General features: G+C 36.4%; 1 protein-coding gene across 3 annotated transcripts in view; it reads right to left on the reverse strand.

Moving 5' to 3' along the window:
• The window catches only part of ATP11B (ATPase phospholipid transporting 11B (putative)), a 2,792,721-nt gene that overhangs the window by 559,441 nt on the left and 2,215,553 nt on the right, over nucleotides 1–17,727 (reverse strand). For all 3 annotated transcript variants that reach the window (XM_044070307.1, XM_044070308.1, XM_044070309.1), the window contains exon 27: nucleotides 10,671–10,774. In XM_044070307.1, the coding sequence (XP_043926242.1) occupies nucleotides 10,671–10,774 (104 nt within the window). The remainder of the gene's footprint in view (nucleotides 1–10,670; nucleotides 10,775–17,727) is intronic.

The raw sequence follows: 17,727 nt of genomic DNA on the forward strand, positions 1-17,727 counted from the left end.
GGGCAGCTTGCAGGTTCACTCTTAAGTAGGAGGATTGTTTTTGCAGTTGTTAGCCATGTTGGTGTCTGTTCTGGGTGTGCATATAAATAGTTCTTACTCATGACTAAATCTTTGTGCAAAGATATTAATACTTTTATCCAGAAGTTAGGTACTGCATCTGTGCCTGGGGATTTCCAATTAGAGGCTTTTCTTAACTTTGTTTCAATCTTTCTAGCTTTACTTCATCCCATTTCATATCCTGTACCTTTAAACTTCTTATTCTTTCTTTTACTACTTCTATCCATTTAGCATCTTTGTTATGTTCCACAGGATCTTCATAGATTTCTTCTTTTTTGGTGGTCTTTCAATTCCTTTTACCTTATTTCCCAGTTCTCTATAAAACCTTTCTGAGTCACCAATAAATTGCTTATTTTGAACTTTTCCTTTATATTTGTCTTTGTATCTTCTAAGTTTTTCTGCTTGTGTTGAAATTTTTAGTTTATTTGTGATGGTGCATGATAGATCCTGGTCTGTTCTAATACTGCGCATTGCTTTTATTACATCTCTCTTAGTATTTTTGTTGATCTATTCCCTCTTCTATAGTCTTCTAACAGTGACACGTATTGTCTTAATTACTTTATAACTTTCTCTATTCGATATTTCCATGACGGTATTTAATTTTGTTCCCTTCCTTTCCCTCACTACCCTTGTGTTCGTGTGGTAGAACTTCTATCAGTTATTAATTTAGCTGCACAGTAATATATTCTGTTTACTTCTGTCTTTACATTCTCACTTTTCTAATTTCTCCAAATCTTTTGGTTTCCTAATACCATGACGCGAATGTACCCCATTCCTAAGTCAAAGTATGATCAAAGTTCATGAAATTAGTATTGTTTCAATCTTAAATGTCAGCCAAACGTGCTCTTCGCAGCACCCGCAATGTACCCAGTAATGACTGGGTTACACGGATTGGTAACATATCTAAATATGATTGTAAATTCTTTTTTATAAGACCCTACTGCTAATGGAACGGTCTAGGTATCTTTCTTCCACATTGCTCTCATTTCTGCCTGCAGATCTTGCTATTTTATGACTTTGTCTCTCTCTGTACGCAAGACACTACAGTCACTGGGTGTGGCGATTTCAATGATCAATGCTACTTTTAGACTTCTTTTCTAAACTTCATCATTTTGCATTTTCTATGATGCTTTGTGGCATGTTTCCAGTATTTTTCAGCCACTTTGATACCATAATGTTTGCACAATCCCCAGTGCAACAGTCTCGCTGCATTATTATGTATGCCTTTCAGTATACAGTCCTTCTGCCATTAGTGTGTCACAACCAGCAACAAGGTGTGTGATTGTTTCCAATTCGGTTTTACAAAACCTACATTTGTCTGTTTCTCCCACATGTTCAAAGGACTTTGTAAACCAGTGTGTACGTAGCCCACTATCTTGGGCTGCCAATATTAACCTTTCATTTCTTGGTTTGAATTCACCTCTCCTTAACCATTCCTGCATTTGTTCTTGATCAACACGAGGGAGGCTCTTCCAGAAGTTTTCTCACCAGTGTGGTTCATCCAATGTTTTACAAAAGCTAATAAAGGTGGAGCGTTAGAAATTATGGATAGGACTGAATATGAAACAGCTATGTTAAATATGGTAGGAGTACAGAATGAACTGTGAAAAAGTCACATTTACAAAAAAATTGAAAAGCTTAATGAATGGTTGATTTTTGAAAAGAGGAATGGTTATTGGAAGGTTTAAATGATTATAAATTATATAACTATTTCTTTAACAAGAATCCAAAAATTAGCAGAATATTTGGACTCTCTAATAAATATAAACATTTGGATGAACCACCTTTAAGACCCATAGTTGCAAGTGGGGGGCTATAAAACTGAGGCTATCGCCATTTTTGTTGATCATATGTTAAAAAATGTAGTGTTAATATGACAGACATATGCTAAAGATTATTTTGATTTTATGAACAAAAGTAAGAATGTATATATTTTTAATGATAGCATATTAGCGAAAATTGATAGTAAATCATTATATTCAGTTATACCTAATGACTAAGGTTTAGAAATGGTAAACAAAGAAATATGACAAGCCAATGTATATTCTGAAAGTCAGATTAGGCTTGTGACTAAAATATTAGATGTGATTTTGTCTTACAACTTTGGGCATGATTTGTTTAGACAACAAAGGAGAGTGGCTATTGGAGCTACCATGGATCTGAGTTATGCAAATATGCTTATGAATCAGTGGGAAAACAGTTATCAATAATTCTGAATTTATGAAATGTATTGTTTTCTATAAGCACTTTATGATATTTTTATTGTTTAGAGACATGATGTACAACATTTTATGTTATTTATGGAATATTTGTCAGATGAATTTGAGCACTAAAGAGTTTTGTTTGAACTCTGATTTAAGTTTGATCAATTATTTAGACATGGTAGTATTTAAAGATGTTCCCAACAAGACTCTGAGGACTAAGGTTTATATGAAACCTGTGCAAGGTAACACACCTGAATTTTAATAGTATGCACCCATTTAAATTTAAAGAGAATACTGTATAAAGTCAATTTATGAAGGTGAGCAGATTTGAAAAGTATATATTTTAAGGAAGAAAGTTGTACTTCTGCTAAGAATATTATCGTTGGTGATTATTATGTGAACCTGGTATATGACATTTTGGATAAAATGTATTTAGCCATAGAGAAATGTTCTGATGATTTAACTTCTAAAAGGACAGGGGACTCGCACGCCAAAACATAATTTGGCTAAGTTTTTAGTGACTTCTATCAATGCTGTTACTGTTATTATGAGTATTGTTAAACTGGAAGACCTTTTACGGTTTTCCTGAGACTTTGGCCAAGATTGGTGATAGATCGATCTTTGTAAGGAAGAAAGGGAAAACTTTGAAGGACAATTTGCAGCATGGTAGCCATGTTAGTGGTAACAATCAGGCTATATGCAATGGCAAATATAGTATGTTTAAATGCTTTGACTGTAACCAATATAAACACATAGTGAATGGTTCACAGGGTATTATATTAGAAAATTATAACCCCCCTCCCCACACACAAACACAGGAAGGACATGCACAGTCTGCACAGAAGACACAACAGCCAAGAAATGAACAGAAGAACCTTTTTGGACTGCCAAAACTTTAACACGAAACAGCACAGACATATATTCATAAACAGTTATAACATGACAGGAAAAAATCAGAACACAATGAACAGTAATACACTAGCTAAATATTTACCTAACTAGCAACATAACTAAACCAACATAACTAAACTTTAATTTATCTATCTAAATTAAAATTACAATACTAATTATTTGCTTTAATGCCTACTCACATATAACTCCTGTGCCATTTAAGTTAGAGTGCTCTATTATAAAAAAAGTATGAAGTCAGAATAAAAAAAAAATGTAGGGGAAAAAAGGGGGTGATACATTAACGAGACTAGAACATGTGTCTGAGAATAGAAACAGTATATGACAATGCTGAGTAAAATTTAACATAATCAAGTGCTTCTTTAGCAAGAAACTCAGAAGATAGGTATTGATCCATCCTATCCCACAGGCCAAGAATATTTTGATTAAGATGCCCCAATATTTTGATCTCTGGAACATTTAGAGTGTGATTGGGGTGATCCTGATGGAAGAGCTTGATATACTTTTTCACAGACTATGGCCATTCTGTTGCCAAAGTTTGTTCGGGTGTTTTCTATTCAGATACTTTGAAAAGGCTTGTAACTACAAGCAGCCCAATAGTCTGGTATGTGAGCAGACCAACAGTGGGAGGACACTTCACCAAAATCCTTAAGGAAGCTTCAGAATGTAAAACTACTTTACACACAAGATTTGCTGTGGTCATTACCTGCATCCAAAGCACGTGGAAGGGAAAACAACACCAGAATTTATGAACATCATGTACATAAGAGGAGGGGCACAACTTACAGCTGCTCTCCCCACTATACCCTCTTTCTGCTGTCCAAGTAGCCTTGGTATATAAGCTTCATTTGGTGATTTAATAGTCTTGGGGAGCTAGAAAGGTTATGCAAGAGGGTAAAGTTGATGATCCACTTCCTTGCCATGACTTCACAACTTAAAGTGTTCCTGCAATAGAGATGCTGTCTTATGCCAATTAGGCTTGCATAATAAAAGTATAAATTATGTTGGGTTTCAGTTGACTGACACTAGGTCTAAGACCTGGGAACAGTCCAAGCACTTCATTACAGGAACTTAGTATGCAGTTAAAGCATAGTTGAGAGAGATATATCAGGGGTTGGGGGAGGGGGCAAAAGATTTTGGATGCAAGCCCTTAAAGGGAATAGTAACAACCATGATCAATATTAAACACAATGTATTCTAAGAACTAAGCCACGTGTGACTGGAAAACGGCTAATTCTCCAATAGTAACATCTGCAAGCAGAGGAATAGAATATAGGCATGAGGAGCTTTAATTTATTGGAGAAAAATTAGTGAAGAAACCAAGTTCCTAGAAGCAAATAAAGCAGGAGGGAAAGATACAGTGAGGATAAGGCTAAGCAGGAGTTTGGACTGCGGGTTAGAACTGCCTTCCCTATCATGGACAGACAAGAAGGTACAAGCAAAGGGAAAGGAATGAGAGAGTGCAAAGGGAAAGACTAGCTCTGATAAAAGTTTTAGTTGAGTCTAGAACGCAAGATGCTGTTAAAAAAGGGATAGTCAGTAGGATGTATAAAACACTGCATGGTAACTAAAAGAATCAATCACACAAGATTTGAAAAGACTGTGAAACAAGAACAGAAAAACAATTTACAAAGTAACAATGGAAAGAGATCTGTAAAGCGTTCAGGTATGCAAAAAAGTCCATAAAAGTTAAGGGTTTGTGACTGAAGTATACATACAGGTATTTTTATAATCTAAAGCAGACTTGAGAGGAGTTTTCCTCTGAAACATAAATGCTGGAGAGGCAATGCAGAAGAGTGAAGTAACTGGCAACATGTTTTGGGGAAATAATGAGCTGGCAGATTTTAAAAATTCCCTACAGAATACTTTGTCAGAAATGCTGAGGTCCTCATCTTGCAACTTAGATCAAATCATGGTAGCTAAAGAAAGGATTCTTTTAAGCCGGGAGAAAGGATCTGAACTGTCTAGAGACAGTAAGGTCTTAAGTTTAACACTGGTGGCTGATAAAAAGCAATTACTAGAAAAATATAAATCAAAATCTATAACATAATTTTGAATACTGTAAAGGAGATAAAAGAACTGGAGGTGGAATCTATGGAAAGGGGGAAAGACCAAACTACATAGAAATAAAATTGTGGGAACAGCACATGCATAATAATGTTTAGGAGGAGGACAGAGGTTTAAGGGAAGGCAGGAAATGAGCAACTAATGTAATGCTGGAGTGAACAAACATTTTTAAGAAAATGTGTGTACTGCATGACACTAACAATGTAAACTGTTACTATGTTTTATTTTATTTTTTGCGCATGTTGCAGTTTAAAATGTGACAATCTAATAAAGATGTTTATTACCTACTTTAAAAACATTCCATTTTTTTAAAAAGACTATGTTAGCTCAGCTATTTGCACTTAACTCAGAAGCACATTTTAAAGAATGCATAAGTAGGAAAACAAATCTGTAAAGAGACGCAGCAAATCAGTCGTCCATACTCCTTAATGTTAGAAACGCCTCTCACTACCGCCGTTCTGAATGAGTGGGAGTGGGACTTGGCAAGAGAGACTAGGGTACAGTACTGTAAACTTATCAGTTCCACCTTCAAAGTGCATTATAGGAGTAACAGCTTACAGAGAAAACAAGACCACATCAACATGTTTGCCTGCAAGAACAAAAATAAAATTAGCAATAAAAAGTTACTGTTTTTCTGTAAAGTTTAGACTGTGTAGACATTCTTGACAAGATAAAAGATACTATATATATATATATATATATATATATATATATATATATATATATATATATTTAAAATATGTTTTCCCAGTTTCCTTTAATAAAAGTAAAGTGTCTTGAATTTGGCCATTACCTCACCTCAAAAAAACTTACAACAGCCCATATCATCTAATTTTTTTTGTTTCCTTTCAGTAACCTTGGTAAGAGCACCAATATACATGGATCTTTTTCATCCTTGGCTTTGATGCACTGTTTGGTTATGTGACTTAGTATTTGCCAGCAGACAAACACAGACTGAGAAAATCAAACCCAGGACTATAATGAAGCTTGTTAACAGCTCACAGACTTAAATTTGTGAAGGACTGTCAACAGAGAGGGTTAACAGTTGCTCTGCCATTCAATCCTAAACCAACTAGGATACGTCATCTTGTAACTTAGATCAAAGTTGTTTTTACTCAGCCTTATCCATTGCAATATCAAAATTGTGGAACAAACTACCACCAATGATCCGGAAAATAAACTATGCTATTAGAATTATTCAGCTTGTTTCTTGGTAACCTTACAATCAGTGACATATTTTATTTAGCTAGCAAACTGGATAGTCTTTGCAGTGCTTTACTCCCATATGTTATGTAATCATTTATCAAGAGACTAATGGCAGATCATACTTAAATGCATACAAATATTTTGGGCATGGGCTAATAATCACCAAATAAACAAAAGCAACATGAAAATAAATCAATAATCCATAGAACTCCAACTATTTGATCCTACACAGAATGACTATTCATTCCAAAAATGATCAGTTAAAGATTTATTAACTAGACAAACCAACGTTAAGCACTTTTGTCTTTTACTACACAAATTAAAACTTCGTCAGAAGTTTCATCCCTCCAGTCATGTATACAAACATATGAATTTCAGATTTAACACAGCTCGTCTTCCAGATAAAATAGTTTTCCCTCTTCAAGATAACAACTCCACTTAGTTTAACATCCAGGCAGTAACTGCCTAACAGTTTTCAAGCAATCTGACTTTCTTTTGTGCTTCCACTTATACTAGGCAATGTAGACTCTTCTTCCAGTCTCAGGATGATCCTCCAAACTGCATTTCTTTAAGCACTCACTGTGAACTCTTAGGCTTCTGCTGTAGAGCTCCTAAAACACAAAAAGGCAAGAATAGAAGGCCATGTCTTGTTTAAAGGTGAAGTAGCCTCGAGAGGCCATATAAAGAGCAGTCTTGTCCTGTACCACTAGTTCCATGAAGACGTCTTCATTTCTTACAGAATATCTTTCTTGACAAGAACTCAAGAACTTGAAAATATGGCTAGCCATTACCCTGTCCAGAATCCAATGGTGCTCTGTTCCTGGACAGACTACCCCAGGGCATAATCCACAGCATAATTGCTGGGCCTATGGGGTCATCCTCTCGAGTAACACATCTTGTAATGGAGTTGATACAACCATGTGAGCTCTCATGGTCTTCTTTGGTCTTCAAGCAATCTTCTTCAGTGTTTGGAGTTGGCTGGGCATACAAAAAAGAAAAGGCAAAGGAGGCTACAGGGGCCCAAAAAGGTCCTCCACAATGATATAGACTTGCTTCCACTTTATTAGATCATTCACCAAGTCCTTAGAAGGCTGGCCAAAGAGAATCTCCTCACTAGAGAGGGGAGTACAAATGGAATTTCAGAACTCCTTCTTGAAGAGGGCAGCCTGAGTCAAATAACCCTATTCTGCACTTGTCTGTGGCCTTAAGTTAAACATCAGAACAAAGTTGCAGAAGTTACATGGAGGTCTGCTATGGAAGCCACAGTCATGTCTTTTCATCAATTATTTCTAGGCCTCATACTCAAAGAGAGGAACACTTTCCCAGTGTATGATCCACTGGAAGGACTGGAATTTAGACAAGTGAAATGGCAGACAGCACAGAGTATTACGACTCTGATCTGTTAATAACCTCCTTTCTGCATTCAAGGGTACCTAGTTTAATTCCGTCTACCTCCATCTGCCTACTGTGTAACGCAGAGCAAGTCAGTTATTTGGACACTGCTGCTAGGCCGACACTGAAAAGAGACACATGTCCATCCATCAGGCAAACCTCGTTAATATATATATTTACTGACATTTAATTACCGGGAAAGTCTGACTGGGTAGGAGTCCATTTTCAGTGGAGGCCTATAGAGAAAAGCTCCAAAGTATTACAAATCATTTTAAGAATAATAATAATTTTACCATCTTTAAAAAAATACAAAAAAATTCAGTTTAAATAATTATACCAAATGAGACATAATATGAAAACATTGGTTAAGAACAGATACAAGTTATATGATAATGATTTAAGAGTTAAGAGAAATTTTAGCCAGTTTATAGAGAAATTAAAGATAAGTTAGTACAACACAAACAAGAATTGCAATATGAAGTGAGAGAAAAGCAGGCTTACAGTATATCTAGACAGAAAGCCAGGGGAGAGAAATCAACAGAAGTACGGAAGGGAGTGAACAAGGGTGAGTAAGGAGATGCAAGGTATGAACAGATATTTGTTCACATATACGGATATAGTTTATCCTGGTGTTGAACAAGAACAGACCCAGCTTTTGCCTAGGAAATCTTTCAGAATGGTTATAAAGGATGGGAGGGCATTGACCTGATGGACAGAGATAAGGAGTTCTAGGCCTTAGCAACATGTTACGAGTACTGACAATGACCAGCACATTTGACATGTTTGTGGAGAGAGAGAGAGAGAGTTGAGTTTTTGGTCACTGGATTGTAATTATCGACTGGGAACATAGTTGTGTAGAATGTTATTTAGTGCTGGGCAAGCAGATGGATTCTGGATAATTTTATAAGTTGTAAGAAGATGTGTATATTATTAGTTGATGGGGTAGTTCTAACCAATTTAGTCTTTTTCGTGTTACATAGTGCTGGGCTCTGAAAGGGGTATTTGCTTCAAATTTAGTAACTTTGTTATAGCATTGTTCAAGTGTTGATTTTTGCGAAGCCTGAAGGTTAGTAAGGATGGAGTGCCATAAAGAAGTTTGGGGAGGAGATGAGTAGTGGCAAGTGTATCTTTAGTCGCATCGAGTGAGAAAGTTTTTGGTTCTATAAAGCATCCCTAGTTTTGGAAGGGTTTTTCTTATGCAATTTTGTATATGCAGGTTGAATTTAAAGATTATCATCCACTACCATCCCTAATAATTTACTATGAGAAGTTCCTTCAGTGGTTGTATTAACAACAGAGTACTTTAAATTTTGTTTTTCTTCATGGGATGGGGATTTGGGGTGAAAAGTACTAGTTTTTTTTTTGTTTTACAGTTGAGCACGAGTTTTGAGTTATATTACATATAAAACAAAATAAAATGGTTGAGGGCTCAGAGTTCCAAATATGACAAAGGACGAAAATCTTTACAATCTAATCCAAGGCTTTAGAATACTTATCTGACAGCAAGGTTGCAAAGTGCTGTTGTCTCTGTGCCTTGTACTGCACCAAAGAGATCACTTAATGAGTACAAGTTAGAAGAAGCACAACTCCTGAAGGAAGTTGAGGGTAGGACATGAAACACCTGTATTGGGCATGGTGCTGGTGGGATCATGCTTCCTAAGGGGCTGACTCCTACATCCATCACACTTCAAATAATCAGACTACAAACAAATGAAGTACAGGCCCTGAACACTTGTGCAAGGACATTGGAGGACATCTTTCAACAAAGGCCCAACAAACATTGCTGGGAATGAGGGGAACCATGGGAAAAGAATCCCAAGTCCCAAGAACCCCTGACCAGTGTCTGGGTGATTCCACAGCACTTCCTCAGGAAGTCATAGAGAGGAATGGTCGGAGGTCATACAGAGGAATGCTCTGTGAAACGATGTCAATTATTTGTGGCACCTACATTCTACAATAACTGCTCCCCTCAATGGGTGTGACAAGGTATGCTCCTCTGGGCTCCTTTTTTTTTCTGGTAAAGCAGAAGATAAGCATGAGCCTGTGAAGATAAGAGAATTGTTTGTGAAATGGATTCATCTAAAAAACAGCTTAACCTGGCTTACCTCAAGATTTTTTGTCCTTTTCATCTTGTGTTGGCATACACGTTGGGTCAGCATGCAGGATCCTCCAACTAGTCCCCACAAGAAGAACCTTCAATTGCTGACATTTTCCTGGCAGTGAGAGAGGCCAGCAGTTTCTCCCTCAGTGTCTGTAAGTGGCTGGATTAAACTGCTGGCAGTTATGGCAGTGTTTCACATTGCTCTCCTCTCCCAGGTAGTAAAAAGCAATGTCAGAATTGATCATGGTACTTATTTTTTAAGCCTCATGGATACAGCAAATGCAGGGACTGTTGGAAAATGTGTATCAAGATTGATAACAAGTCTAAGAATGAAGCAGAAAAAAACTTGTCGTCTTGAAAGCAAGGTCTGCTGTTTACAGCCAGAATGCGCAAGCATGCAGAAAGGAGAAGCAACTAATGAAAGACACATCTGCTGAACTGAAATAGAACAGAGAATAAATCTTAATCTGTACTCATCAAGGAGTGCCTCAGATGACAGATTTAAATACTTGAAAATCAGACATCGTTGTCACCCCACTTCCCATTTTTACATAGGGCATGGTCTTAGGGTGTCTCATCATTAGTCAAATCACCTAAAGCCAGTGTTTACACCACCAACTGGTTAACCCTGATATACCATCAAAAATATACCATATGTTTTTATTAAAACCAATTTTAAAAGGGAAAAAAAAACACAGAAGTTACATGCTCTCAATAACTTTCACATGACTTACCATATGATTCCTCCATAGAAAAGTGAGAAGACAACATAAAATACTATGGATCCCCATGTAACAAAGTGATTCATCCATGTCCAGAAATGTGTCTCTAAGGAAAGCTAAGAATCAAAAGAAAAAACGAAAAATTTATTGGACACAAACAAATGGAAACCTGAAATCCCTCAGCACTTAAGGCTTAAAATAACCAGTACCTCTCCTAATTTCCAAACAAAAAATACTGTTAACGTAAAATTCTGCAATTTCCTAGGAGCTGATCTATCCAGAATTAAAAAGACTGAATGCAGGCATTACAGTCATTTAAACTGAATGAATTAATACAGTCACGTCAGCATCAATTAACAGTACAGCTTCAAAAGACAGACAGTTACAACAAGTACTAAATGTTAGGACTTCACGTGGCGTTAACCCACATAAAATGGTTTGTTATACTACAGACTGATCTTAAACACAGTAAGTCAGAGTAGTAAGATACTTTCTCTTCCTTTCAGTTATTTTTTAAGTGAGTCCTCCTTTATGGGTCCTTGGCTGAGTTCATTCTTTCCACCAAAGCAAAATCAGACAAAATTAAGGAAGATACCTTGTACAAGGAGTGAAACTGTTCAATACACATCACAAAATCAAGCATTGGGCGTATAGCTGATCATTACCCAAGCACATCAGTTCAGTCACTAGCCACTAATGTACACTTTCCTGCAAATCAAGAAATAACAATGAAAATATTGATATCTACACTGTTAATAAATAATACATAATCGACTAACTCACACAAAGCTTCCATGGTGGAGTAAGGATGGTGGACATGCCCATGTTCAGAGAAGTCAAATGTGCTCAGAGCAGATTAAAGTAAATGTAGCACTGAAGGAGTATATCAACTCGAATAACAAAAGGCTGGAAAATGGAATAAGCTTTAAACAAATATTCAGATGAGCTTATAAAACTGCAAAAATCAGAATTCAAAATAAAGAAACTGTTGGCTGAGTAAGAGTGCTCTAGAAGTGATGTTTCAAAAATTTGAATTAAAAAACAGAACATGTAGGGTATACCAAAATGTGAGGTTTTCATACATCAGCTGATTTGGCATGAATGTATCTGTTATATTTGACATCAAGGACCCAACCTGAAGGGTCCTTAGGGTAAATTCCAAGAATTAACTACCAGGGAGGATGACTGCACAAAGACGAAGCCCAGAGGGCTTATTCCTGAAGTGTCTTCTTCCCAGCCAAAACATGAGGGTCAGATAGTTATGTATGGTAAATGCGTGCACTAAAAAGTGACCTCAGAACAAATGTTACCCTTACAGACATTCCTGAAGCAATCACTGGTAGTCAATTTACTACTGCAGCTGAATTTGAATAACATTTACCAGCAGGCAGTGCAGTTCACTGTCTGACAGCAAAAAAACAAAAACAAAAAAAAAAAAACAGAAAAGAAATAATAATACAACTAACAAACCACTTGGGAGATGAAAAGCTGATTCCATCATCCCAAACTCATGCATTCATTTCAAATAATACCTGAAACAGAGGTAGACCACCCAGGTTAAATAAAGCTCTTTTACTGCATACGTCTACATCCTATAGCTCAAGAATCAGGAGCAAAGACCACAAATTTGTATTTGTTTCTTAAATACTGTTCTTATTTAACAAGAAAACAAAGAAAACCGGGACTTCCAAGATGGATGCACACTGAGTAACAGCTTAATTTCAGCTCTCCCAGTGTGAAAAAAAGAAACTCAGAAAAGAGAGCCAGTGAATTTTGTCTTTTTGGGTGAATTCTAGTTACTGGCTAGTAACTGCACTGCCTGGGAACCACAAAAGAAATTTTGAGAACATGAAAGAAAAGCAATCACAAAAGTTGAGGAGAAGACACTGGCTGGGAAGAATCCTGCAGCTGTTCATCAAAAAGCAGTTTAAGCTTCACCTTTGGTGCAAGACAAGACTTCCAGTAATCTAGAGGAAAAAATAAGTCAAATGTGCTCAGAGCAGATTAAAGTAAATGTAGCACTGAAGGAGTATATCAACTCGAATAACAAAAGGCTGGAAAATGGAAGAAGCTTTAAACAAATACTTAGATGAGCTTATAAAACTGCAAAAATCAGAGGACAAAATGAAGAAACTGTTGGCTGAGTAAGAGAATGCTCTAGAAGTGATGTTTCAAAAATTTGAATTAAAGGACAGAACATGTAGGGAAAACCTGACATTTTCTGTTGTGCCACAGGAACACACTGTATTCATTTTTTGAAAGCACAAATAACCAACTGGACTGGTATTCCACAGCAGTTGTTGTTAATTGAATTGAAAGGGCACATCCTGTGCCAATACCTCTAATAGTAAAGATGCAATCCTACTAGCAGAAACAGTTGATTCTGGCAAATGTGTGTCAGAAGTATAAAGTACTAAAAGTTGGCGACAGCAGAGTGTTTGTGGAAACTGATTAATCACCATGCACCAGGAAAAAGAGGACTAAATTTACTCCAGCAAACAGGGAATGTTGAGAAGCAGGTGTGAGATTCAAAATGATGTAGCCAGCTATCTTCAGAATATTTTTTCATGGTGGGTCAGAGTCATTTTTGGTGCGAAACATGCTAAGGAACAAATACAAAAGTTTGCCAACAAAGAAATGATCTATCAAACAGAAAGTTAACCTGCTTCTTACTCTTCTGATAATAAAGCTCATAGAGATTATGACAGTGAAACCTTTTCCAATGCCCCAAAGGAAAATGCTTGAGAGACAGGAAAACAAAGCAGAGGAAATGACTAAAAGAATCATGAGTATGTTGGAAATGAACCAAGAGTATGTTAGAAATGAACCAGAGACTGGATATGGGAGATGAAGATCGGCAAGAAGAAATACAACAACAAAGAAATTAATGAATAAATGTGGGATTACAAAGTATCAATCACATCTGTATAACATGGCAGAACAAGAAAATTTGGAAATATTGGACTTTCTTGACTTTGTTAAATCTGTGTGGAACTCCAAAACACATGCCCTACTTTATTGTCATTAATATTTAGATGAACATTAAGGAGAAGTGAAGAGGAGAGAAAGTTTAACTAAAACATGTTTTCTTTTTAACAGTATTTTTATAAAACACGGCATATACTGAATGTTATAAAGTAAAGCTTTTGCATTGATCTAAGGTAAACAGGTAGCCTTTTTCTTTTCATTCTTTCTTCTTGTTCACTTTTAAGAAATATGGGCACTGCAATGTAAAAAGAGAAGAATGCTTGGACAAAAGACCATGACATAAGTAAAACTGATTTGCTTTTTCTTACTTTTGCATAGGGGAATGGAGTCAGGCCCGTGGCTTGATCTAATAACAAGTTTTAAGGGGAAGGAAATAAATATAAGAACATTGAATGTAATGGAAAGTTTTGCTAGCTCAAATGTTCACAGTGCAACATGAGAAACTTGCAGCTGAAGGCAAAACTATGCATCTTGTTCTCTTAGAGGCAAGCTGATAAGGACAACAAAAACAGAACACTCTTTTTAAAGTGACTAAAAGATGTTTTCTGAAAGCACTGAAGTTGTCTTCTATATCTGGGAGAGAAATAAAGAAAAGACAAAAAAAAAAAAATACAGCACTTAATGTAAGTAGAAGCACAGGCTGTACCTCACCTTCAGTACAGGTCAGTTCACGCCTATAAGTGTAACTGTCAATACAGGACAACTGCTTCTATTAGGCGGCTAAACTTCATTATTTGAAGAGGTAACATAGATTTGTGTGTTTGTATTAAGCCGAAAGAAGAAGAAGTATTAAGTTAATAGGTTATTGGGGGGAGATGTTTTTTTTTCTTTGAGGGTCTCATTAAAACAAAAAGTCTTGTAAGATGTGACAAAGGTTCAAATGGATATGACACAAAACAACTGTGTAAAAGATCAAACATTAGTATATGGCTGTAACACAAAAGATGAAACTAGACATTTAAAAACTCTGTTATAAGTAACAGGTGGGAATAACTTCTTATCATAATGACACTTTCCTTATTATCTTTAAATGTGAATGGTCTCATGCAAATGGCAAAGAGCCACAGGAAACACATTTAGAAATAACTGAACATGTGAATTTGACAAAGAAAGGATTTCAGGATGGGTATTCTGTGAAATATCTGGGAGAAAGGAAAAGGGGAGTACTTATATTAATTGCTAGAGGAGCTCCAATAGTGACAGAAGAGGGAACAAAGATAACAATGGCAGATTTGTAGTAATAAGGTGCTACTAAGCGAGGGGGGGGGGGTTATGTTGGCATGTACATTTATTCCACCTAAAACTGCTACAATTGAGCTTAAGAAAAATTTCTGGGAGAAATAATCAGCTTTCAGCAGGGAATATTACTTATAGGTGAGGACTAGAATGTTATTTGCAATAGTGAAGATATATATGGGGGTCTAGAAGGAAAAATACAACAAAAGAGGGTAGATTTTTGAAGAAATTTATGAAAATATTTGGGATGGAAGATGTGAATTCAGTAGTAGAAGCAAGGTGAGAATTTTTATATTATTCTCCAAGGTACAAAAACTGGGCTACGATATTCAGACATTATATTACACAGGAACACGTGCATTTAATTAAAAGTTTTGATATGAATCCAATAACTATTTCAGATCACATGCTAATAATAATGGTAATAAAAATGTAGGGTAATGAAATAAAATGAGATGCTGGCGTTTCCCGATCTATCTGTTAAAAACAAGAGGAATGTAAGGATTGGGTAGAGGAAATTATTTGAGAGTTATTAGGAAAGACAGAAATTTCTTCAGAAAATATAGCTAGGAAGTGGGATAAAATGAAAGTGGAGTTTAAAAATAGGGTAGAAATAAAAGAAAAAGATGGCTAAAACTAACCAGAATTATTTAGAGCAAATGGCAAAGGGTAAAATATTACAGAATAGGGGGAATTTCAAAGAACAAGAAGAGGTGCAACTACAAGAGTGCTAAAGAGAAAATAAAGGACTACCTTGACAACAGCATGAATTTAGAAAGACTGCTTTTAAGCAACTGTTTTGATAACAACTCCACAGTACAATGCTTTTAGCACAACAGCTCAGGCAACAGAAAGTAAAGAGAGCTGTTGTCAAGCATACAGAGCCTATAACAAGTCAAATAACCTGAGATCCTGAAGAGGTATAAGAAATATTTCTGAAACTTTATGAAAATCTGTATAAAGCAGATTAATGTGGAAATCAAGAAAAAGTACAAATGGAAATATTTATGGAAGAATTAAATATGCCAGGGTTTAAGGTAGGTAATACTCAATTATTAACAGTTAGGACAGGAGGAGAATGTATAAAATTGGCGATACATAACCAATCTACAGGAAAGCATCCCAGAAGTTTGGAAGCTATGAGGAAATACATGTTTTAATAATATTTTAAAAGGAGACAAAGCACCAACATCTTGGAAGAAAGCTGTGGTGGCTGTAATACTTAAAGATGGTAAATACCCATTAGATCAGGTTTCATATAGGCCGATTTCATTTCTAAACCATGATTATAAACTGTTTATGCATATACAATGGCTAAAAAATGGCAAAGGTGATGCCAAAATTGGTAGACATGGATCGATGTGGTTTTGAGGAAGGGAGGCAAACATTTGACAACGTTAATAGAACAATGATGATCCACAGGGAAGCAGAATATAGGAAAATAGCACTGTTGTTGGTGGGTCGGGATGCAGAGAAAGCATTCAACAGAGAACGTTGGGATTTTATGCGTATGGCAATGGAAGCATTTGCATTCCCTGATAAAATAATGAGGTGGATTGGGAGGACATATGAGGGACTGGAAGCAAAAATTAAAGGTGTGGGGGTTCCCCTGTGATAATTCTGTTTGCTCAGAGAAACCAGGCGGGGTTGTCCTATTTCCCCTTTGTTATTTACATGTAGAACCAATGGAAAAGAAAATAAGGGACTCAGAAATTCAAGACATAACTGGTATGGTAATTAAGAAAAGTTGGCTTTATTTGCAGATTATATTATTTTGTACCTGATACAACAAGAAAAGGTCATTCCAGTGTTGTAGAACATTCTGAGAGAGTTTTGGGTCTTTTCAGGACACAAAATTAATGAAGATGAAACCAAGACAATAGCTGTAAACCATGTACCCACACACAAACTGGTTCAGCAATACTCATTTTTATGGTGGCATGACAAAATGAAGTACTTAAGACTATGGATTAAAATGGATTATGTTATGGCAGGTAAGGATATGTGGTAAGAGATTAAAAAGATACTAAAATAAACTGAGAAACTGGAAGTGCTGTTTTATGGATATGGATAGCAAAATACAAACCATGAAAATGTTTTAGTCTCTTTAGTTTTATCAATAAGTCAGACATATTTTTATCAACCAGAGGAGAAGTTATGGATAGCAATTAATAAAGAGTTGAAGGATTTTATCTGGGAGGAGAGGAGGGCAAGACTCAACTGGGATAAACTGATCCTTCCAATAGAGCAAAGTGGTTTGGGATTACCTCTTTTGAAGGGGTACTTCAAAGCTACACAGTTAAGGCTCCTGTACATACAACAAACAGAAAGCTTTAATTCAAAGTGGAAAGGGATGATGATGAAAGGGGGGGGGTGGCTCAACAAATAAGGAGAGACTGGGATTTTGAATGCAGATCCTTAAAGAGAACAACGACCACACAGAATATTATATTCACAAAGTAGCAGAAAGTATTCTATGAACTAAGCCAACACGGGAATGGAGAAAGGAGATTCTGCTGATGGGGTTACTGCAATTAGGGGTACTGAGAATAGGCTAGAAGGGTCTGGAATTAACTGGCGAAAACTGGCAAAGGAAAGTACAGTTGTGTACACTTACCATAAATGTAGATGTACGAGTGTATTCACTGTTGCAGTCATCACATTTGGGTTATCTGCTTGGAGGTAGCCCTCAGTCGGCCTGATTATCAAAGTCTTGGGTTGTGCGTCAGTTGCGGTCTCATCTTCCACAACGGGAGGTAGTCAGGGGTATAAAGCATGCAGCCAATGCCATTACATCAGTTTTTCTTGCCCCAGATGTCAGGTGCCCCCATAATGTGAAGCAATT

The sequence above is a fragment of the Protopterus annectens genome, chromosome 4.part1, assembly GCF_019279795.1.
Source record: "Protopterus annectens isolate FY-2018-M chromosome 4.part1, PAN1.0, whole genome shotgun sequence".
NCBI lineage: Eukaryota > Metazoa > Chordata > Ceratodontiformes > Protopteridae > Protopterus > Protopterus annectens.